Genomic DNA, 22,832 nt, shown 5'->3' with positions numbered 1-22,832 from the left:
AAGTGCCTTCACAGGAGGAACCTTCTCGGCCCTCAAGTTCAAGGTCTCTGATGATGGCTGCTGCCTCTAAGATGAGAAGAGACTGCTGAGAAAGGGCCCTCGTCTCCCTTGCTGTCCAGAGCACTCACCTGCCACCCCAGGTCTTGGAAGCTCACGTAGAGCTCGTGCTTCCTGCAGGCTGTTTTCAGTTCGCTGCTGTTGTAATCTATTGGAGATCAGAAGATGCCACAGTTAACTCATTCGTCCTTCATTTACAAACTTACCCGGACCGTTAACCACGGGCCAGCCGTGCACGGGGCCCCCCCGCTAGACACAGCAGGGGCGCCCACAGCTCTGCAGGCTCCCAGCTGCTCGGGTGTCTGACTTACTCCGTCTCGTCCACTCTGGGGTCACTGCCGGGCACGCTGGCACACCACACGTCATTACTGACCTGAACGGGCGCCTTTCAAGCCACAGATGTTTGTGGTGATCCCCCTGTCGGACCAAGACGCCCCAGACACCCCGGGGCCCTGACTTGGAGGACATCGTATTCACAGGCAAGACACACCAGGCAGGTTCCGCGCGCTTTCTAAACAGGGACTGTCCCGAAGCTGCGCAGGGGCTGGGAGGACAGCTGCTGGGCCAGAAGAGCCTCCCGAAGGGGGCGCCCTGGAGCCAGGCCTGCCAGGGAGGCCGGGAGCGGGGACGGGGCGGGAGCGCCACGTCTGCTGAAGTGCACGCACCTGCTCTGTGTGTCAGGACCTGCTAGCCTGGCTTCATTAACCGACCGCTGGCAGGAGGACAAGGAGCACCCTGACTCATCTAGGCCAGACGGGGCGGCTTCTGCGTGACATGCCCTCTGCGAGGTGCCACGGGAAACACGAGGATTCGTTAGGCAAGGCTTCTGGCCTCCAGCGACTCAGGGAATGGACGGGGTGCCACGAGACGTGCAGAGCTCACGCCAGTACAAAACAGAATCTGAACACCGTGCGCAGGGGCTGGAGAGAAACCCCACCGGGAGTTCAGACAAGGGACAGTTAAAGAGGGAGAGAGAGAGGAAGAGAGAGCAGTTCTGGTGGAATGAAGTTAAGGACATGTGAAGAGCTACCCAAACCATGGAATTTCCTGTGTGATAATCCAGCTCCTAGTGGGTCCCCGGAGAGCTCAGGATGGGGCTGCTCACCAGAAGGACCACCACGTGATCAGAGGCTGGAACGCGGGCCAGCCTGACCTCCAGGGAAGGGAGGAGGACTGGAGATGGAGTTCAAGTCGTGAGACCCACGTGACAACTCTGGACACGGGGCTCAGGGGAGCCTGGGGGTGGGTGAGCGCGACCGTGCGCGGGGAGAGCGACCCGCCGGATCCCCAGGGGGGAGGGCTGTTCCTCCTCTGCGTCCTTTCTATCCACCTGGAGTCATAACTGGAGCACTTTCCTGAGTCCTCTGAGTTGCTCCAGTGAATCATCAGACCCGGGAGGGGGCGTTGTGGGAACCCCTGAATCTCACTGAGTGGGACAGAACCGCAGGTGGCATCCGCAGGGGGCCAAGCCCTTGACCTGCTGGCATCTGTGCTCCCCCCAGGCCGTGAGGGTCAGGACGGAACTGGACTGTAGGATCCCCCGTTGGCGTCGGGACGCGGGCAGGGACAGTTGCTCTTTCTGCCAGATGGAACCGAGAGGGCGTGGGGAAGGGCCGCGGCCAACAGCGCGCTCTGGCCAACCCCCCGCGGTCTCCGCAGTCTGGCCCTTGCTTCCCTTGGGCAGGAGAGATTCTCAGGAGAGCGGGGCCGGGATGAGAAGGGCAGGGGCCCCATCACGCCGCAGGCGGGGCCGGGCAGCCACCAGGGAGGCGGCTGCACCCGAATCCCTGCGGCCCCAGCTCGGCCCAAGTCCCAGGGGTCCGGGCAGCCGGCCTGCTGTCCTTTCCAGCCCCAAGAGAGGAGGAGAGAGGAACAAAGGGGAGACTGGAGAGGGGAAGAAGCAGGAAAGAGACAGAGTCAGGGCGGCCTAAGAAACCAGGGGGCAGGGGAGGAGCGGGAGGGCTTCTGCAGACGGGCCGCCCGGGCCGTGTGGGGCTGACCACCTCCCCTGCCCCAGGCCACACCAGCTGCAGGCCCCATGCTCGGCCAGGAAAACACCAGAACAGCAGGAGCACAGAGCATGCTGTCCGCACAGCCCGGCTTTTCTGAGATCAGGCTGCAGAGTCTTCCCAGAGGAAGCTTGTTTTTTAGAGGGAACAATTCGCTGCTCTCATTTCCCTTCCCTCCTAGAATGACAAGGGCAAGGACAAAGAGCAGCTGTTAAAATGGCACCCCTGTCTGCACCGGTCTGGCCGCTCCCCCCCAATCTCCGGCCCGATCCGCCCAGCTTATCCCGAAGGAATCTCCGGCTCCCACGTACCCCACAGAATCAACGGGGCCTTAAGAACCTGCTGGAGGAGGCCCAGCTCCTGTGCCACTGACACTGCGGGACCCCGGGACCACACTGGGATTTTGATTTCTGGTGTCAATAATCTCGTAAAGCGTTGGGCGGGGGGCAGGAGTGGGGGGCAGCTTGCTTTTCAGAGGCTCAATTTTGTTTACAACCAGATGGTTAGCGTGAGAGGCAACAGTGAAGTCCTGTTCTTTTGTGGCTGCAGGATTTCAAGGTCTTATACAGCTCCATTTAATCTGAGCGGGGCTTTGATCTCAGCCTTGGTCTTGATTTTAAAAGAATACAGAGCTAAGTATCTTGAAAACAGACAGAGGCTTCCCCTTAAAGACTGAGCCCTGAGACTCCCTGCTTCATGCACCTCTGTCCCTTCCTAGAGGGACCCTGGCCCCCAGTGCCCTCTCGGGAGTTGGTAGTAGTTGGTGAATTATTCGGGCATCTTGCAGCACCTGTTCACGCCTCTTTATTATTCAGCATTACCGGCCATTAGCACATTCATTAGGGGTGAACCTAGGGATGGAGTAGAAGGTCAGGTTCTAGTTGGCTTCACTCCTTGATAACTTTTATCCTAAAGGGGCGTAATGGTAGACAAGAGTCAAGTATTATAAATATGGAATTTGGAACAATTCTAACTTTCCAATCACTCATGGTATGCCTGTCCTCCACAGCTGTGGAGAATTAAGTTCTGGTTTCATTTAGAAAGCCCTGGACGAGCCTCTACCTCTTGACCGAGACATCTGGGAGCCGAGCTCCAGGCCCTAAAATTTGAATTTAAGATCAAAATGGCAAATTAAAATTGGCAACGCCTTTGAAGAACTATAAACGGCTAAGTCACAGCCCTGACCCATGTCCATTCTTCCCAAGCGTTGGGTGTCCATGGTGGATAAGCCCTCTCATCTTTGGCATGTCAACCCGTGGAGGCAAGTGCTGAGCTAGAGGGGACACCTGCCAGGAACTAAAAGGCCAAGCAAACATTGCTCTGGGAGAATGAGACCCCCTAGTCTGTGCACTGAAATTCCCTGAAATCTACAGCAAAACATGTCATAGTCATAATAAAGTACCCACATCACTGCTTTGCAAGTGATGAGCTCTGGTTACCTTTCCTGTGCTGGAAGCACACTGAATGGTCCCAACTGGAAAGTTCAAGGGATAGAAGATATGAACCAGCAACGAGAAGGTCAATAGTGTATTTACATGTACCAGAGCCACCTTTTCTCCCAGGACCCTTCAGGATACATGTTTGGGGACTTACCTGGTGGCGCAGAGGTTAAGATGCAGGGGACATGGGTTCAGTCCCTGGTCCGGGAAGATCCCACATGCCACGGAGCATCTAAGCCCGTGCGCCACAACTACTGAGCCAGCTCGCCTAGAGCCCGTGCTCCGCAACAAGAGAAGCCACGGCAATGAGAAGCCCGTGCGCCGCAAGAAAGAGCAGCCCCTGCTCGCGGCAACTAAAGAAAGCCCGTGGGCAGCAACAAAGACCCAACATAGCCAAAAATAACAAATAAATAAATAAATAAATAAATAAAATTTTTTTAAAAAGGATATGTGTTTGGGTGGGTTGGAAAGAGACAGAAGGAGAATTTAAGAGATGCTCACAGGTAGCATTTGAATCGATGAAGAGCTCATTCCAAAGAAGAGAGAGGGTCTTGAGAAGTTGCTGGTTCAGAGACAGTCGGCAGGGCTGAGTGATGGCAACATGAACATCAAGGATGAAGGAGGCCCAAAGGTCAGCTAATCCAATTTGACATGAATTGTTCAAAGTGGCAGAAAATGTTTCAGAACTATTCATCTGCCAAAACAAAGAGCAATTCTCAGTCACGGTGTTGGCAGCCAGCTGGTGGACATGGCAGAAAACCTCAGACTCACCAGCTGAACTGAAATCACATTCACTACCCCACACCCCAAAGATGTCTTGGAAAATGAGTTAGAACAGAATCTAGAATCACCACATGGAACCATCCCTCAAGGCCATTTGTCACAACCCTTGTAATGGGTCGGTCAGGTGGTGTCAGTCCCCCAGGAGACAAAATCATGGACGCTGAGAGAAAGATACTACGAAAGAGGGTGAATGGCAGCAGGTAGAATGAGACCACCCAGTGAGAGCTCGGGGAGCTGTGGATGGGGTGCCACAGGAGCAGTGGGCTGGCTGGTAGCCTGGAGGCCGAAAAGAATGGCCAGAGGCACTAGAATCCCCAGTGGGCTGCACAGCACGGCTTGGACCAGGACTAGTAAAAACACGTGTCAAACGATGAACGATATGGTCCAGACAATATCCAAGCCCACTGGAGAAGTGCGACACGGCCAACATCCAACATCCAACATCCACGCGGAGCAGACAGCGACAGAGAAGCCAGGGCAGGTCAAACCCATCCGGGGAGACTTCGGTCCAAACCCACTGCTTGGTGCATGTGTTTGGGAAGTCCAGCTTGAAGGCCAAGGACACGTGCGAGAGCAGATTTTGGTGGGCAGGGGTCAGGGGAAGAGGAGGACGGGCTCCTGGTCTTTCCCTGGTTGGGGACGGGTCCCGCCGTCTCCGGCATCGGCAGCTCAGTTCCAAAAATAGCCACGTGTTTCCCTGCCATGTTTCACCCTGATGACAGGCAACTGGATGAAAGATGGTAACTTCTTTACGCAGAGGCAGGACGGTCGCTGGTGGGCTGCTGCTGGTGTTTGTTTCAGCGGAGAAGTAGGAGTTCCCTGGCAGCAGCACTCTGTGCAAGACGGGGGGCAGCAGAGGCCAAGCCATCTCTTCCTTCAGCCTCCCGGAAGATTTACAAGGGGCAAGTCCCGCCTGGAGTCACACCCGAGACCACAGCTTTTTGTCTCGGCAGCATCTACCTGGTTCACGAAGACCCAGCAACATCTGGCCCCACCGTAGCCCGGAAAGAAAGCGCAAACCGATGGTCCATTCCCCTGGAGAGCAGGCCATCTTTCTGGAAATACCTTCTCCAAGAGCAATCCCCTCTGCACCTCCATTCCCATTACTGGCAAGAATAAGGAAGGAGGAAAGGGCCAAACCGATAAAGCACTTCAGTGAGCCTAACCTGGGCCATTTCTTGGACCAGCTTGAGAGAGTCTTTGAAGATAGTGGGAGGGAAGGAGGACCCTCCGTAGTAATACTTTCTTGGGGGGTCTGGGCCTTTAAACAGGTGAGGCCAGGCCCATTTGTTATGAACTCTTTGCCTCAGTGCTGCTGAAAGGAACAAAGCATGTTTGAAAGTACGGGGCTGGGGGGTGGGAAGACCAAGAAAAAGCAGATATACTTGCCTCTTCTTACAAGTTAGACCACCTTTACTATTCATATTTAATTTAAACTCATCAAACTGAAAACAAAATGCTGAAAGGGACTTGGAAGAGAATAATTCAGTGATACCACGAAAACCCAAATCACAGATGACATGTTTTCTCGATTAAAAAAGAAATTTATGTGTGTACTGGTGGGGGAGGGGATGTGGAGTAAATCAAGTGAGATTTTCATTTTAAAAAGCAATCAGCACCTCAAGAGCCGCCTTCAGGCCTGAGGTCCCAGTACCAAACTGACCACAGTTAATGAATGGATGCCACTGGCCGGCTGCACCGCCGTGCCCCGAGGACAGCACTGCGATGATTACTGTTCAGCAGGCTTCCCGCCAAGCGAATAAAGGCAAGCAATCATTTCTTCTTCTTTAAACCCCAACCCTGACTGTTTCTAGTGGTAAACACAGGAACACCCATGCTGGGCGAGGCTTCCAAGAAACACCAGGAGGAAAAGCAGCAAAATGTCACATCACATCGGGTGGTACAAGTTCCACATCCAGGTTACTGGTAACAGAAACCGCGGAGGCAGAGCCCAAAATGAAGACACTGTTTCCCAAAGGAAAACGGGGTGCTTCGGAAAGTTCCAAGAACTCTTGCCGGCCATGGAAGACGACAAGATGACAACAGTCACCTGGAAGAATTAATACATCTTCCAGAAGTATTTTACAGCCCTTCAGAGGAGCCTAACATACACCCTGAGACCTTCCCATGCTTGGAGGCATCTCTGAGCCAGAGCAATGCTTACTCATTTAATTCCAGCAAAGCCACCAAGGATCAATCATCCCCACTTAACAGCTGGGTAAACTGACGCTGAAGTGGATTAGGTTTGTCCAAAGTCACAGAGTAGTAATGAGGGAAGCAAGGTCTCCAACTGCAAATCCTACAGCAAATCTTCAACTTCGTGCTTGACTTCTGGGCTATTTAAAGGAAAAGGAAACCCAGAACTTGAAAGCACCAACTTTAGAGTAAGATGTACCTTGGTTTGAATTCAATACTGACTAGCTCTGTGAGCTGGGTGTCAGGAGGGAACACCTGCTACCCACCCCCCCGCGTTCTGACGAGCGGACTTCCGTGCCTCTTCCCCAGAAGGCACGGCGTGGGAGGGAGCATTTCGGAAAGACCTCTGACTTGACACTCGGTCAGTGGGAGCTGTTTCCTCTCTCCTGCCCTTTGACCCTGCCTGTTCAGGGCAGGAGGGGGCTGACTCCATCCCCTACCTCCAGGGGGTGAGCACCTGGGCCCAACCTGGCTGTCTGAAGCTACCACGAGAGAGATGCTCTCTTTCTGAAGCTGAGGTTGCCTTCCTGACCACCACCTCAAGACAGGCGTTCTGAGGATGCCACCAACAGACCAAGCTAGAAAAAGAGAGATTCCTAATATCATCTGAGCCCACGGATCTAACCACGTCTAAAGGTAGAACCCTGAACTTGCCAGTCAAATGCACCAGTGAAATCCATCAGAGAGGGCTGTTGGAGCTGACTGGCCATATCACTTCCAGCCGAGAGCACCGACAAACGCCAGCCCACCTTGCACGAATGTACCAAGTTCGTACGTCACGGTTTCCCCGGCGTAACGCAACTAGGAGAAAAGCTCGGCGCTCTAAGGATCGTCACGGGCATGGAAAGAGGCGGAGAGACCTGACCAAACAAAAGGACGCTTTTCTGGAAAAACAGACTCTGAGGCTGTCTGCAGCCTGAGACAACCTCGGGGTAACGAGCGCGCCCCTCTGACGGCCTAGGGACCCGTCTAGGTCATCAGGGGCTGACCAGGACCTGCGGCCTCCGCGCGGGTCTGCAGAAACCGCGCGGCGTCTGAAACCCTTGGCGGGTCCTGTGTCACGGACGCCCCAGAGCCCACAGGGTCCCGCAAAGACAGGGTCGCCCAACCCACCTGAGGCGCTGGAGGCCCGCGACACGTCCTGGGCCGGGGCGGAGCGGCTGCGGCCCTGTTGTCGCCGGCGGCCGGCGGCCGAGCGGGCGCTGCGCACGCGGACCTCGCTGGCCTTGAAGAAAGCCACCATGAAGGGCTGCTTGTCGTAGGGGCCGTCCCTGCCCACCAGGCCGGCGGCTCGGGGGTTGATGTCGAGCCCTGGAAGGCAAACCAAAGCAGGAGGGTGGCGGGACCCCCGGTTCCCCCCGTGCCGCTGCTCTCGTCCCTGCCTCCCGTTCATCCTGCCTCCTGATCACGTGCCTCCGCCCGGCGAGGCAGCGTCACAGGCAGCCGGTGCCTGGTGCGGGGACGCGGAGGCGCGGGGACCCGGAGGCGCGGGAGGGGCGCCCACTGACCCACTCAGTGTCGGCACCCGGACCCGGTCCCGCCGTCCTCTCCCTCTCAGCGCGCCCCAGCCTCTGCCTGGGCGCTGCCCTCCGTGGGCACTCTCGGACCCCGGACCATCTCACCGTCTCCAGGTCCTTGCCAGGGGGCTTGGGGGGAAGGCCTTGCTCGTCCACAGTGGCTCTGAGGGCACAGGAAGCCAAGCCATCCTGGCGCACGGGGCCCACCCGGAAACCAGGGCTCTGCCACCCCTGCCGCGAAGGAAGCGGAGGCCGACGACCCTCGGCCCGAGCTCGGCCAACTCACCGTCCCGCGTGACCACACTCAGCTGCAGCCCCATGTTGTGCTGCGGGGTCAGGACCCACAGGTTGCTGGTGGCTGTGATGTCAAATTCCAGCCAGCCTTCTTCCGAGGCCCACACGGCGCGCGTGTCCAACAGAAACAGGTCAGAGTCTCTGAAAGAGGGAAAAGGTGGCAGGATGAAGGGTGCAGGGCCCCCAGCTCATCCCCACTCCGTCCTGCCCGGTGTCAGGCGACAGATGCCACCGTCGGATCAGGGACGGCGACCCGCCGTGGCCCCGGCTGGTGTGACATCACACAGGACACGCCACACGGACAGCAGCTGCCTGATGACATGGGGGGCCCCTCGGTGTCACCAAAAGCCTCACTACAGCTGCTCAGGCCACATCTTTTTTAGAATGAAGGTAAATTCAAAATAAATAAACAGTCCTATTGTCGCATGCTTTGCAGCTAATGAACTCTAAAAAGAGAGGCAGGGGAGGGGGCAGTGAGGAAAAGGGTTAAGAAAATATTAAAATCAGGATCAATAAAGGTGAGCATTTACTAAGTTGTACTTTGTTCATTTTTTTAAAAGCTCAGAACCCGACAATCCTCACATGTTAGTTCCTGTGAAAGGAGAAGCCAGGATTCACATCCTATTTCTAAGTAATCATCAGTTCTTTTAATTAAGGCCTCTGCATGGCCTACGGTGAGAGCCGCGGCGTTCCCCATGTGGACGGTGAGTTTTAAGTCTGTCCCGGCCCCGCTGTGAGCCACGCTGGGGCCCTTTGAGGCAAACTCACCGAGCCCGTTCCTTCCACTGGGCTCCACAGGGACTACTTTTACTTTTTTTTTTTTTTTAAGTTTCCAACTGATATAACTCTAGTGTGGGAAGATGGGGTGAGGGACCCACATGCCATGACAAGGCAGCGTGAAGGATGCTTGGTGAAGGTCACCTTGGTGTGTCACAAGGACACAGTCTGAGTTGACGTCCCAGGGACGCTGGCACGAAATGGCCTGGAATTCCCATGACAGGGAAGGGAGAGGTTTTAGCCATGGAAAGAGTCAAATTCCCTGGTGCTGGAAATATTTTGCTGCAAGAGCTTACAGGACAGAAAAATTACTAGAATTCAATACTAAATTTAAGATGACCATCACAATACTAACAGCGTACATTTATTTATTTATTTTATAAATTTATTTATTTATGTATTTATTTTTGGCTGCATTGGCTCTTTGTTGCTACGTGTGGGCTTTCTCTAGTTGGCGGCGAGCGGGGACTACTCTTCGTTGCGGAGCGCAGCCTTCTCATTGCGGTGGCTTCTCTTGTTGCTGAACACGGGCTCTAGGCGTGCGGACTTCAGTAGTTGTGGCTCACGGGCTCAGTAGTTGTGGCACGTGGGCTCTAGAGCGCAGGCTCAGTAGTTGTGGTGCACGTGCTTAGTTGCTCCGCGGCACGTGGGATCTTCCAGGACCAGGGATCGAACCCGTGTCCCCTGCATTGGCAGGCGGATTCTTAACCACTGCGCCACCAGGGAAGTCCTAACAGTATACATTTAAATCGGTCATAAAGCGCTTGCATCTACTTTGCTTCAACCATCCTGAAAACTAGGTAGAATATCATTATCCCCATTTTACAGCTTGGGAAACTGAGACTCAGGTGTGAGTTTATGGACACATGACCAGTAAGTGCAAGAACAATCTGGTGAAAAGAAAGTAAGTGGATTCAGAGTTTTCCACAATGACTTCCTGCCTTTTGAGATTATTATGAAAGACAACCTGTGACAAATGAATACAATGTATCTCTAGCCCATCAAACGTTTGGGAGACCAGTGAAACATCTGAGTTAAAAATGTTAGACTTCTCAGAGGGGAAACAATTTTTCCTGTTTACATGGCTCAGAGTTAGAAGGCAATGCTATTGTCATCTTTTCCAAGTTCCAAGCAGTAGGTGTGGCTACACATCGTTTACTCAGCTGCTGGACAGAGTCTGCAGGGGGCACATCCCCGCCTGCCATCTATAAAGCGCCCCCCCTCCCCGCATGTGTCACACCCCCTGCTGAGAAATTACTCCCCCCCCCATCACTGAGGTGACTGTGGGCAGGCAGACAGGGGGTGTTCGTGGAAAACAGCAAGAGGGGATGGCAAGTCCAAAGCTTTGAAGTGAAGATGTAAAAAGACATCAATGCTGTTCTGGAAGGTTGAAGAAGACCTTCATCCAGAAATAACACAGACACCATGAACGGCAATGTGGGAAAAGTTACCCTGGTCCCAAAGGATGCACAAGACATGTTCTTGTCAGAGGGGCGGCTTCTAGAATGAAGACGCGGTGAGAATGTCAGGGCGTGAGGCTGCCCCTGAGGTGAAGGGGGTCCGTGTGGGGTTAGAGCCGAGGGCCACTGGTCACTAAGAGCTTCGATGGGGCAACCAGCATGTTTTCAGGACTTGTAACAAGGATGCAGAGAAATACAGCCCAAGATAGGAGTGTGGCATAGCTGGTAGAAAGAGCTAGAATGAGCTTTTATATTTAAAAAGAATTTATGATGGAGGAACGGGGGAGCCTGTTAGCAGAGAAAGTGGGGGGTGGGACAGGAGGCCGTCATCCAAAAGTGGGAGACAGAGGCAGAGAAAAAGGAGAAGAGGAGAAGGGCGTGGCTTAAAGAGGGAAGAGGAAGAATGCATAACCATGACGGGGAAGAAATGAAGTCCACAGGGTGAGTGGGCTTTGGTGGACACGGGAGCCCGAGTTTCTACCCTGACTCTGCTCCGGAGTCACACTGGGGTCCCCAGGCATTGGTGGTGCTTCCGGGCCACCCCTCTCTGACTGTCCAGCGAGGACAACGCCGGTCCTCACGGCTTAGGAGACCCGTGGATCCACACAGGCGGGGTCGCAGCTGAGCCTGGAGACAGGAAGAGCTCCGGGGCTCAGGGCACTGAGGGCGAATCAAATTCAGCCACTTAAACCTAGGATGCTCAGGTCCCTTAGAAGGGAAGTGATGGAGAGCACGGGCTTGAAATAGCTGGGCTCCGTGGCTGGAGGAACAGCAAATATTTCCCGTGTGCTTTCACCAAGCGGGGCCTCGAGAAGAGCTCCCGCCACTCCTCGGGAAGCCCGGGGAAGCCAGGTCCTATTACGTGTCTCTTCTAGAGCTGAGGGCATGCAGCCTGGAGAGGGTAAGTGTGTGAAGGCCACACAGGTGTTAAGTGGGGTAACCACAGCTTGAAACCAGAGCTCAGGCTTCAAAAGCAGAGTCAAGAAAACTATAGGCAGACAAATATCATATGATATCACTTATTTGTTGAATCTTAAAAAATGATACAAATGAACTTATTTACAAATAAGAGACTCACAGACATAGAGAACAATCATGGTTACTAAAGGGGAAAGGGGGGAGGGATAAATTGGGAATTGGGGATTAACAGATACATACAACTGTATATAAAATAGATAAACAACAAGGACCTACTGTATAGCACAGGGAACTATATTCACCATCTTGTAATAACCTATCATGGAAAAGAATTTGAAAAAAGTATATATGTGTGTGTGTGTGTGTGTGTGTGTATGTATGTACACACACAGAACTGAATCACTTTGCCGTATACCTGAAACTAACAAAATATAGTAAATCAACTCTAGTTCAATAAAAAATTTTTTTCTAAAGTACAGGGTAGAGGTAGTAATTACCCAAACAAGGGCTTAGAATAAAGTCAGAGTTTAAAATCCACTGCACATCAATGCCAATTGCAGCTGGATACGGAAAACACATTCAGATGCTCAGGGCTGGCACAGGATGAGAAATCATGAGTGACTTCTCACATCAGGGTCAGTGTAGGAGGGGGTGAAAGGTCATGCAGGAAGTAAAGGTTGAGATGCCTAACACCTGCTGCTGGGACTCCAGTGGCCTCCCCGGTCTCACCCTCCTCCTCTTCCCAAGCACAACACCCTCTGTCTAGACTGCAAACACCACTGACACACACTCAGAAAGGGTGAGGAACTTTCAAAAAGAATGACAGCTTTGAGGAGGGACTTCACTGGCTCAATGCTTCCAGTAACTCAGGTATTTAAGAGACACTATTTATGGCAAGTCACTAAAATGGGTCTGGTCTGACCCACATCTATTTACTTTTCTTCAATGACACATGACCTTCTCAGTCTACGCACTCTGTCAAAGTGTTGCCTCAAACAAGATGCTCCTGATTTTGCTACGCCAACAGCAGGGGTTCCCTTCTAAACCCCACTCCAGTGGCATCGAGGTCTTCTTTAGGCGAGAAGTACAATTTTCAAATAGAATGAAAGTCAAAAATCAATGAAAATTAGACAGTAAGGCAAGGATTTTTACTTTTTTCTTATGTAATGTATTGTATATAGAGGATGACATCTAAACTTTTACCAACTAAAAAGATAGAAAGAAATAGGATATTTGAAAACAAAGCATTACAAATCAGAGTAAACTGCTACACACACACACACACACACACACACACAGATTTGAGTAACAAGGGTGAATGAACATTATTATTATATAATCAGCCAAGCTCTCATTGATTTTATGGCACTTGAATTTACCCAATTTGCACCTCTAGGATGAGAATAAAGAGAAAAGTTCATATACCAAAGGCACTTACACTCTGTAAGGGATATTTCGTCTTCACTAAACCAGTACAAATCACTTTGCTGTCAGGATATTAACACGGCTCTGCCCTTACACGGTGTTTACCACGGGACCGCTCCTACATATGTCAGCTCCTCACGACCACCCGAAGAGGCAAACAAAGTACTATTCATACCAGCACAGGTTTACAGAGCAAGACACTGAGGCATATGTGCGTTAAGCAGCTTGATCACACTCACTCAGCTGGATCTGAACCCAGGCAACTTGGCTCTTAACCATCATAGCAGAGGTTCTCAAGGCCAGCCTGCATCAGAATCCCCTGGAGGCCTTGTTAACACACAGACTGTTAGAGATTCTGAGGCGGGGCCTTGCAAACTTGCACTTCTAACAGATTCCCGGGTGATGCTGGTGCCGCTGGTCTGGGGACCACACTCAGAGGCGCTGTCCTCCAGCACTCTCCCTCTCGAGTATGAGGAGAATGACCTTGGCCTGCTTTTTAGACTTAAGGTTCAAAGCTGTCTGCTCTCAAAATACCTTGCTCCTCTCCTTAAAATCATGCAAAGTCATGTAGGCTTCACAAGTAAGTGTTTGATTGTCTTAGGGATTGGCCTTACCCTCAGGGAGTTAGAGTTAGACTAATAATCAGAACCACAGGTTAGATCAAGTCCAAAGCAGCAGTATTATTAGAAGGTTTGCTCCTATGTGTCCAAGACAGGGAGAGAGGGGGAAGGCGGAAGATTACTTTGTACAAGTTCATGGCCACCTAACCTGGCCTCTTTGGCCACGCAGACACAGTAACGTTCCCAGACACCGGGGCAAATACTCCAACACGCCCTAGCGATCGAACACTGATAGAATGAAGGGTCTGCCACCTTTTAAACATGTCATGGGCAAATCTTATATGTTTTAGTTCTTATCACCAACCCCACATCCACGTCCTTGCCCAATATGGGGAATTAAAACGGTAAAAATACTGTTAATTTCTCATTTTAAAAGAAATAGCAAAACAAAATCTTGATCACAACCATGGCCCAACTCCCACAAAGCTGGACGTCCCAGGGGAGATGCTGGCAACCAAAGCAACCTGTTTCTGGGAATGAATAATCCAGAAGGCATAGTTCCAGAAACAAAGACCTATGTCCTTTCTTTTTTTAAATAAATTTATTTATTTTATAAATAATTTATTTATTTTATTTTTGGCTGCGTTGGGTCTTCCTTGCTGTGTGAGGGCTTTCTCTAGTCGTGGCGAGCGGGGCCTACTCTTCGTTGCGGTGCGCCGGCTTCTCATTGCAGTGGCTTCTCTTGTTACGGAGCTCCGGCTCTAGGTGCACGGGCTTCAGTAGTTGTGGCTCACAGGCTCTAGAGCGCAGGCTCAGTAGTTGTGGCGCACGGGCTTAGTTGCTCCGCGGCATGTGGGATCCTCCTGGACCGGGGCTCGAACCCATGTCCCCTGCATTGGCAGGTGGATTCTTAACCACTGCGCCACCAGGGAAGCTCAGACCTATTTTCTTTTCTCTGCCACATTTACCAAGTGGATAAACAGTTCCAAACAATAGTTCCTCCGGCTCCCCATGCCCTGACATCCCCCTCTCCCCAAACTTAGCATTCTTCTGAGTGTATCCAATTCTGTGTGATAATGTTAATTCCTCTCTAACCTTCTCAGCTCTCCTGTGTCCTTGCAAAGAACAGAATGTAGACAGGCGGAGGAAGAAGGTTTGGTAGCTTCCTGAATCTTTTTTTTTTTTCTTTAACTTCAGGGAGATGATTCTAAGTCTAAGGAATATGTTCTTGACTAAGAAGATGAAACTAATGGGTTACATAACAGCAGTTGTGGGTCAGTTACATTATCCCCTTTTCAGGGGCAAAGGAACAAATACTGAAAAGTTCAGTGCTTGCCCGGGACCCACACGGAGTGCGTCAGAGATTATCAAGCCAGCAGTAAGATTGCAGGAGTCCCTGGGGACGGGACCTGTGAAAGCCAGATACAGAAAGAGAAACAGGTGTGGCTGGGCACAGCGACAAAAAGGCTTTGATTTTCCTCCACCCAAACGACAATAGGGTTCTCCTATTCCTGGCTTTCTCAAGTTTGCCCTTCTCTTCATAAAAGAAAACAGTCCCAGGTATCTCACTTTCATGTCGGTGGAGATAAGAGTTCACATTACTTCACTTTGGGAGGCAACACCAAACATTCGACAGAATTCATACAGCAATCAGTTTATGAGAATCAGTCTATGATAAATGCTTTTCTAAGAAAGCAACTCGCCTAGATCCTGGCTCAACTACCGCATTCAGATCTGGTTTCCAGAACTATACTGTTTGGTTAATGACTCAAACATCAACATTTGTGGGGATTCATTATAAAGATTTCCAAGTAAAAATAATAAAAATATGATACTTCAGAGATGGATGCTTCTGGCTACGATGTATCAAACTAACACTCCTGCTAAGACTAAAAACACAAACCTTTTTGAAGCCATCTTAGAGCAACCGAGAAAGGCAATGGTTGATGAGTCAAGAGAAATGCATTGAGGTGAACCCTGTATTTGCTGTTGATTTTTCATCTCAGGGTATTTGTTAATTCCTAGCATGACGCAAGGATGTCAAACAGAAAGGAGAAGCAGCCAGGAGCTTGGAGCAATATCGCTGGCTGGGGATGCAAATTGGAGCTTCAGGAAGTTATGACTTGAAGGGCTAAGGTCCCAGAGGAAAGAGGCTGTAGAGAAGTGAGCTCATAAAAGTGATCTCATAGAAGTTTGGGTTCACTTCCTCTAGGACCTTGGCTCTTCAAGTCCTGGCGTCCATGAACTCCAATATTTCCATTTGAGATGCTTGCCAAATATTAGACTGTGTTTGCATGCAGGAGGAAGCTGAGAAAACGAGCAGAAAGAAACTGCTTAGAGGATAAAAAGCAAAGCAGAGTTTCTGGCAGTCTCTCAATACTGGGGAGTTAAAAAATTAGAGTTCAGAGGCCACCAAGGAAGGGAACTTCTGGTAAACAACCTAGACCTTCAGCTGAGACCCCCAAAGAGCTAAAACTGTAGGAGAAAAGGAAAACCAGAAACAGAGAAGCCTTAACACATCCGGAAACCCAGCCTCAGTTAAGACAAAAGAACAAGGTGATCTGCCTGTCTGTATTTTTTCTGCCTTCCGGAAGAAAATGAAACCCAGTCTAGAAGGAGATACCAGTATCTAGAACTGATTTCATAAATAATGCCCAGAATTTAATTTTAAAAAATTATCAGGCATGCCAGGAAATAAAACCAAATGAGGAAAAATCAAGGGAACAAACAGATAGTAGAAATAGACCCACAGGTGATCCAGATAATAAAGTTTTCAGACATGATCTTAGAATCTAGCCTTATATTAAAAGGATAATAAATCACAAGTTGGGCTTGTTCCAGGGATGTGAAGTTGGTTTTACACTTGAAAATCATTTCATGTAGTACATCACATTAACACTATAAAGGAGAAAAATCATATATAGACATCCCTCAGTATCCTTGGGGGACTGGTTCCAGGACCCAAACCTGGATACCAAAAATACCTGGATACCAAAATCCCCATATGCTCAAGTCCCTTATATAAAATCATGTATAGTATTTGCATATAACTTACCCATATCCTCCTATATATTTTAAATCATCTCTAGATTACTTATAATACCTAACACAATGTAAATGCTAGGTATCAATAAACAGTTGCCAGCACACAGCAAATTCAAGTTTTGCTCTTTGGAACTTTCTGGAATTTCTTTTCAAATCTTTTGATCCATGGTTGGTTGACTCCACAGATGCAGAACCCATGGATATGAAGGACCAACTATAATCATCCCAAAAAATTCAGAAAAAAGATAAAATCCACATCAATTTCTAATTTTAAAAAACTCATAGCAAACTAAGAATAGAGGAGAATTTCCTTAATAAAATAAAGAGTATCTACAAAAACATTTATAGCAAACATTATCCTTAATGGTGCAATATTAAACATTCCCCCCTTAGATTAGAAATCTGACAGAGATTTCCAATCTGAAATTAAAAATCTAACAGAAATCTGAATGGAATTCAACATTGCACTGGATATCTAGTGAGCACAATAAAACAAGAAAAAGAGAAGTAAAAATATAAGAATTACAGAGGAAAAAATAAAAATATTTATAGATGACATGATTATATTCATGGAAATTCTAAAATTCTGCAGAGAAAAATTATTAGAATTAATATGTAAATTTGCAAGGTTGCTGGATATAAGGTCAACATATAAAAATCAATTGTATTTCTATATGTGGGCAAAAAAGAATTAGACACTGAAATTTTTAAAAGCTAATAACATCATTTACAATAGGATAAAAACTTCAATTCCTGGAATAATTCTAATAAAAACATTCAAGACCCCCTAAACTGTAAAGTGTTATTGAGAGTAATTAAAGAAAGCCTAAATAAACATATTCTTGGACTGGAACACTCAATATTAGGGAGAGTCAATTCTTCCCAAATCAAGCTCTAAATTTCATGAAATTCCAAACAGAATCCCAGCCAGTTTCTTTTGTGGAAATTGAAATGCTGATTTTACAATATATATGAGAATGCAAAGGGCCATCAATAGCCAAGAAAATCTTAAAGAACAAATTTGGAGAACTTCACACACCAGATATTAAGATTTCTTACAAAACTAAAAGAATCAAGAGTTTTTATTGATACAAGAAGAGAAAAATCAATCAATAGAACAGAATAAAGATCTCAGAAACAGACCCAAACACATGTTGGTCACCTGATACATGACAAAAATGCCACTGATGTGCCTAGAAAAAAGATAGTATTTTTAATAAATGGTCCAGGGTCAGTTAGGTTTTTCTATTCTTACACAGCTATCTCATCCACATCTGTAGTTCACCTGTGATCTCAAATATCCATTCCTGTAGAGTTTACCTCATTCTGCTGATCTAAACACTCCCATATCCCACTGCCTCTCGGGCATCCAACCATGACTCAGACATGTCCCAACCTGGACTCATGTCCATCCCCCTTCCTTGACTTTTTCCTACATTCCCTATCTCCGTGAATGGTTCAGAGTAGCGAATCATTTACAAATTTTGGAAAACTGTTTTTTTGCCTTTTGACAGTTATTTTCTCTCCTGGGACAATTATATTCTATCTTAAAAAGTAGGTCAGAAATGGTGAACATGGTCACAACTTTAAACAATAATTCAGTCTGGCATTGTTTCTGGGGACTCCACCGGCATGGCCTCTGGGTGGCCTAAGGAAATCTTTCTTGGTTTTAAAAACCAACTTTTAACACAGCATTGCCCTGTTCCCTTGATTCAAAGATGCACATCTTCCAATCCTAAGGATTCTGAAGTTAGGATGAAACATATGGACCAAACTGAAAAAAAAAAAAAACAAAAAAACAAACTCTGCTTTGCCTGTCTGCAAACAGTCATGATATTGCTTATACCAGGAGGAACTGAATTTTGAATTTGGTAATTCATTCTCACTTTAAATGTCTTCCAAAGGACTGCACCATGATAGAACACAAAAAAGAAAAGTTATCATATACACAGAAGATAGATGATCACTGCCAGGCAATACAACTGCCAAACCACATAGAGTAGAATATGGGATGTCAAAACTATCAGAGGCACGTGTGGCCAGTTCATGTACCAAACAGAACCATCTTTCAGACACTGAAAAAATTTCTGGCTGGCTTTCAAGAGATGCTGTTTGACTTTGACTTCCAGATATACAAAATTGAATAAGAAGAGTCACAGTATGTCTTTCACCAGATAGAAATGTAGATGCAAACGATATTCTTAAAGGCCCCCAAACTGCACTATTAATCTATAGGTGCTATAAAAGTAAAGATCATGAGTACATGTTATGAAAAGCAACATGCTACCATCACACTACTACATATGACAATGGAAGGTTGACAGTTAATCAGAGCAGCCTTTACCCTCCAAGTATGAAGACAGCTTAGTGTGTATGAGATTCGGGAGAAAATGGTAAAATAAATGGACAAAGATATAATACTGTGAATAAGGACAAGTACTTTTATATAAATTTACTCTAGTCTTTTTTCTCCTCCACACCCCCTCCTCTAGAAGAACTGCTAATAGATCCATGGTTGACCAAAAGATCAATGAAGGTTTGCAGAGGTTTTCCATTGCAAGGCCTTGAAAGCCAAAGTATCAATACCAGGGCCTGAATTCTAACAGACACATTTTTACCCCCAACGGAGCTGTCTCCTATGCCATCCAAACAGAAGCATCCTTGAGATGTTCGCATCCAAGCTAAGGAGATGAAGATGCAAGGCATGCCATAAGGGGACCGCTTACCTCTTTCTGGCACTTCACCTTTATTTCAGGACTGTCCCCATGTCATTGGGATGACTTTGAGGAAATCAAAGCAGATCATAGTTTAGGCCTAATTTGGACTTGGCAAAATCCGTATGTGCCACGTTTCATCCTTCTAAGGATAACCTGCCTGCCCAGCTGTCTGATGGCGTCATGGCTAAATCCTAAGGAAGGAACATAGGGGAAGGTCTTTCCCAAACTCTAAGCACTGTGTAAATGCCAGTTTCCACCAAGGTCATCATAAAAACATAACGATTTCTTACATCAGATAGTAACACCAAACTCATCTTAAGATATCAAGCCCACACCATACTCTAGAGTAAAATTTAAAAATAAACTACAAAGGGCCCCCTGTGCTCCTCTGATAGGACCGCGTATGCTGTAGGGTTGCCAACCCCACTCCACTCTGCGAGTTGCTCCAGATCTTTTCAGGACTTAGATTCCATCTCTTGGCTTATTCTCAGGTTTTGAATACTGTATCGATTGTTACCCTGTCCTACCTTAAAGCACCATCTCTTCAACTCATCACTTTTTTGAACTTACCTGGTCCAGTGATTTCTTACCAGTCAGAGAAATAAGGTTTCTGCAGCGTTCGCAGCAATGGCCTACCTTCCAAGAATCTTTTCTGACTCTCCATGGGTCAGGCTCCCTAGCTGCCCTTTACACCAGGAGGCCCAACACAGAACTTCTTCTGCCTCAGCTGATGGTATGACTCAGCATTGAACCACCTGCTTTTTTTCTTTTTTTCTTTTCCAAGGAGGCCAACTCTTTTGCAACACACACGTGTGTTAAGCTGATCCATCAAATGCTACAAATTTCACTGAAACAGATTAGACAGCTACGTTTCTTCACAGGCCTGGAGGGTCCTTTTCAGCCAAGACACCCCAAGATGGTACAGATAGGGAGATCGAACCTTCCCCAGAAGGGGTCCCACAGTTCAATCTGGAGGCCTCTGGAAGGACATGAGCAAACCGCAGGCAGCCTGGGCTCCAGGCCCACCGATAAGAAAATCTTCTCCTGGCCAACCTGGAACTCTTTAAAAGCATGAAATTCCCCCAATTCTCCCAGGATTTCCCCTTTCCTATGCACAAAAATTAAACACATCCAATCACCAAATGCTCCCATCCTAAAACGCAGAGAAATTACAATTCTGCTTTGACACGCAGTCAGTGAAGGTTGGGACCATTTGGGAGTTTTGTTTTCCAAGCTCACTGCTGGCCTGGAGGAAGCATGACACCACGATCTGAAGCTCAAGGCAGCTGTTCGTTTTTGGCTGGAGTTCAGTATAAACCTTACAAATGGTCTGCCAGTGCGTGCTCTCTCTCTTTTTTAAAATAATAATAATTTTGAAAAAAGTCCATAGTCACAAAACCTCCAATCTAGTGTTTTCACTCTAAAGCTTTTCCTGCAGAACACAGAAAACTATGTTTTCCAAACAAATGTCTGAGCCAAAAAAGGCACCAGCAGGTTATTTCCATCAGAGAAAGGCAATGGGACCGATACTTAGGCAGATTGAAAATCAATGGCTAAAGCAGTTCCGAAGAATCACTGAATAGCAATTCTCTCTGAAATACTGAAAGATGAAAATCTAGCAACGAATAATTTACTTTTCAAAAGAGGCCCTTAACAGTTAAGTCAATGAATACACTTTTATTTAGGAGCGAAAATCAGACATCAGAAAACCTGCCTTCCATTCTGAAATTTTGGTCTGTTATAAAGATCCTGCAACGGCTCTGTTTTACTTACAATTTAACTGCCACGGCTGAGGATTCACATACAGCCATCCGTGTGTCTGTCCAACACCAGGACATGTCCCCACAGCCTGGCATGTCCCTCCTTCTCCAGTTCCCTCGTTACAGACTTCAACATGCATCAGGGCCAAATGTTGGCAGTGCTCTCAAAATGGTCCTTGTATGGGGCAAGTTCATGTTTGTTATTATTTTAGTGTGTGTATTTGCGACAGACCCACACACAGATCTGTAAGTTCAGGAGAGACCCAACTCCTTCCTCTGGACCTTCTTAATCCAAACTTTTGGACCTTCTTGGGAAATTAATAGATTGCCAGGACCAAAAGCAAGAATCTGGAGGTGGTTTATAAAACCAAAGCTAATAGAGTCCATAAAGAGAGGACATAAATGTCCCTCCTCCTCTGCATTCTCTTCCTTTCCCTTTTATCTTCGCATTTACCATACAATTGCCAGAATGTCCTATCACGTGCCGAGATCCTACCTGCTGCCCGCTGAGAACCACGGGCAGTGCTAACCTCTGCATCAGACTCTCTGTTCTGGCCAAACCACTCAACTGAGCCCTAAATACAAGCAAAGTTCAAGGTCATGGGCTTGTTTTCCGTGTGCTGTAGGACTGAAATAACTGCTGTAATACTTCATCCCTTAGCCCCTCCGATGCTCTAAAAATCACTCCATGGAAGTTTTCCTTTATTTGCTAGGCAGCCCCAAGAACACAGTTCTTCTGTAAAACAGTGTGGCCTCATTTCAGGAAACAAGAATAATATAGACGTGGGAAAAAAAGTCTACCGGTCCCTTGCATCTACATGATAAAAAATACATTTGAGACACACATATACACACACACTCACTCAAAGACATATTATATCATATATGTGTATATTACATGCACAAGCACACAGCCTTCTATTCGCTTGAATCAGTAGCATTTGCAGTTAAGAATCCTCATAATTTCCGTGTGCGAACTTATGTTAGCCACCCTCACCCATCATTCAAAGTAGGGACTAAAACATAGTGGGAAACATTTTAGTCCCAGTGAGTTATATGTTTTCCGAACACAAAGGATGCTTAGTAGATACCATTCACTGGCTTGCTTCGGAAAAGAAAACTATTTGGGAAATTTTCACCTTAAGAGCAAAAAAGTCGTCTTGCTGGCTCAACGCTACCATTGGGAACACACCCCCCGTCACGCCCGTGTGCTGCCCTTGAACTCCAAGCCACCTTGCAGAGACAGAGTCGGGGTTATAAGGTGGCGGGGTGAGAAACGGGGGCCAGCCCCACCCTTTGGGGTTCCTCGAGCCTCCATACCTGTGCTGCTGCTCTTGTAAGACTTGGTAAATGCCGACAAGAAAAGTTTGGTTTTTAAAACTCCCGACAACACAGTCCTTGTAGATTCGGAACTCTGCAGCCGTCACCGCCTCACCCTCAGGAATCTGGGATAGGTTGAACTTGAACTCTTTGTGGTGTCGCTGGCGAGGGGAGAACTCCTTGTCGTCCTCCACTATAGGATTAAACAAGAGAGAGTGACAGCTATCGTTACTTGGCTAAGTGCCACAGGCTCACCTCTAGAAAGTTCCCCCGTTTTCATTCCTAAGTGGCTTACCATTACCCTCATTAGAGGGATCAGTGGGTGGTGGCAAGAACCACAGGCCAGGCGGCCAGGCTGAGATTAAAATCCTTCATTCTCCCCAAGGATTAAATACAATGCTTAGATTCTCTTTAACGACTCGAAACTATTTAACCAAGTTGCATGACAGCAAGTTATTTAAACTCTTGTCTTCCGGCTTCCTCATCTGCAGCATGAGAGGAAGAGGGCTTCCCAGGGAAGCTGGAGGAATGCAGGCAACAGTGACTAAGAACGCC

At 48.1% G+C, this 22,832-nt stretch overlaps 1 protein-coding gene across 2 annotated transcripts in view; it reads right to left on the bottom strand.

Annotated features, from left to right (window-relative positions):
• The window catches only part of BMP6 (bone morphogenetic protein 6), a 145,273-nt gene that overhangs the window by 2,474 nt on the left and 119,967 nt on the right, over nt 1-22,832 (bottom strand). Inside the window, exons 2-5 of one of the 2 annotated variants that reach the window (XM_061195699.1) lie at nt 22,278-22,470; nt 8,288-8,436; nt 7,598-7,795; nt 129-205 (exon numbers count right to left, since the gene is read on the bottom strand). In XM_061195699.1, the coding sequence (XP_061051682.1) occupies nt 129-205; nt 7,598-7,795; nt 8,288-8,436; nt 22,278-22,470 (617 nt within the window). Of the gene's footprint in view, nt 1-128; nt 206-3,983; nt 4,200-7,597; nt 7,796-8,287; nt 8,437-22,277; nt 22,471-22,832 lie in introns of those variants that run through there. The other variant, XM_061195700.1, reaches the window with a different exon arrangement.

Source organism: Eubalaena glacialis, chromosome 7 (genome assembly GCF_028564815.1).
Source record: "Eubalaena glacialis isolate mEubGla1 chromosome 7, mEubGla1.1.hap2.+ XY, whole genome shotgun sequence".
NCBI lineage: Eukaryota > Metazoa > Chordata > Mammalia > Artiodactyla > Balaenidae > Eubalaena > Eubalaena glacialis.
The sequence above is the reverse complement of the archived record's forward strand: the minus strand, read 5'-3'. Positions and strand labels throughout refer to the sequence as shown.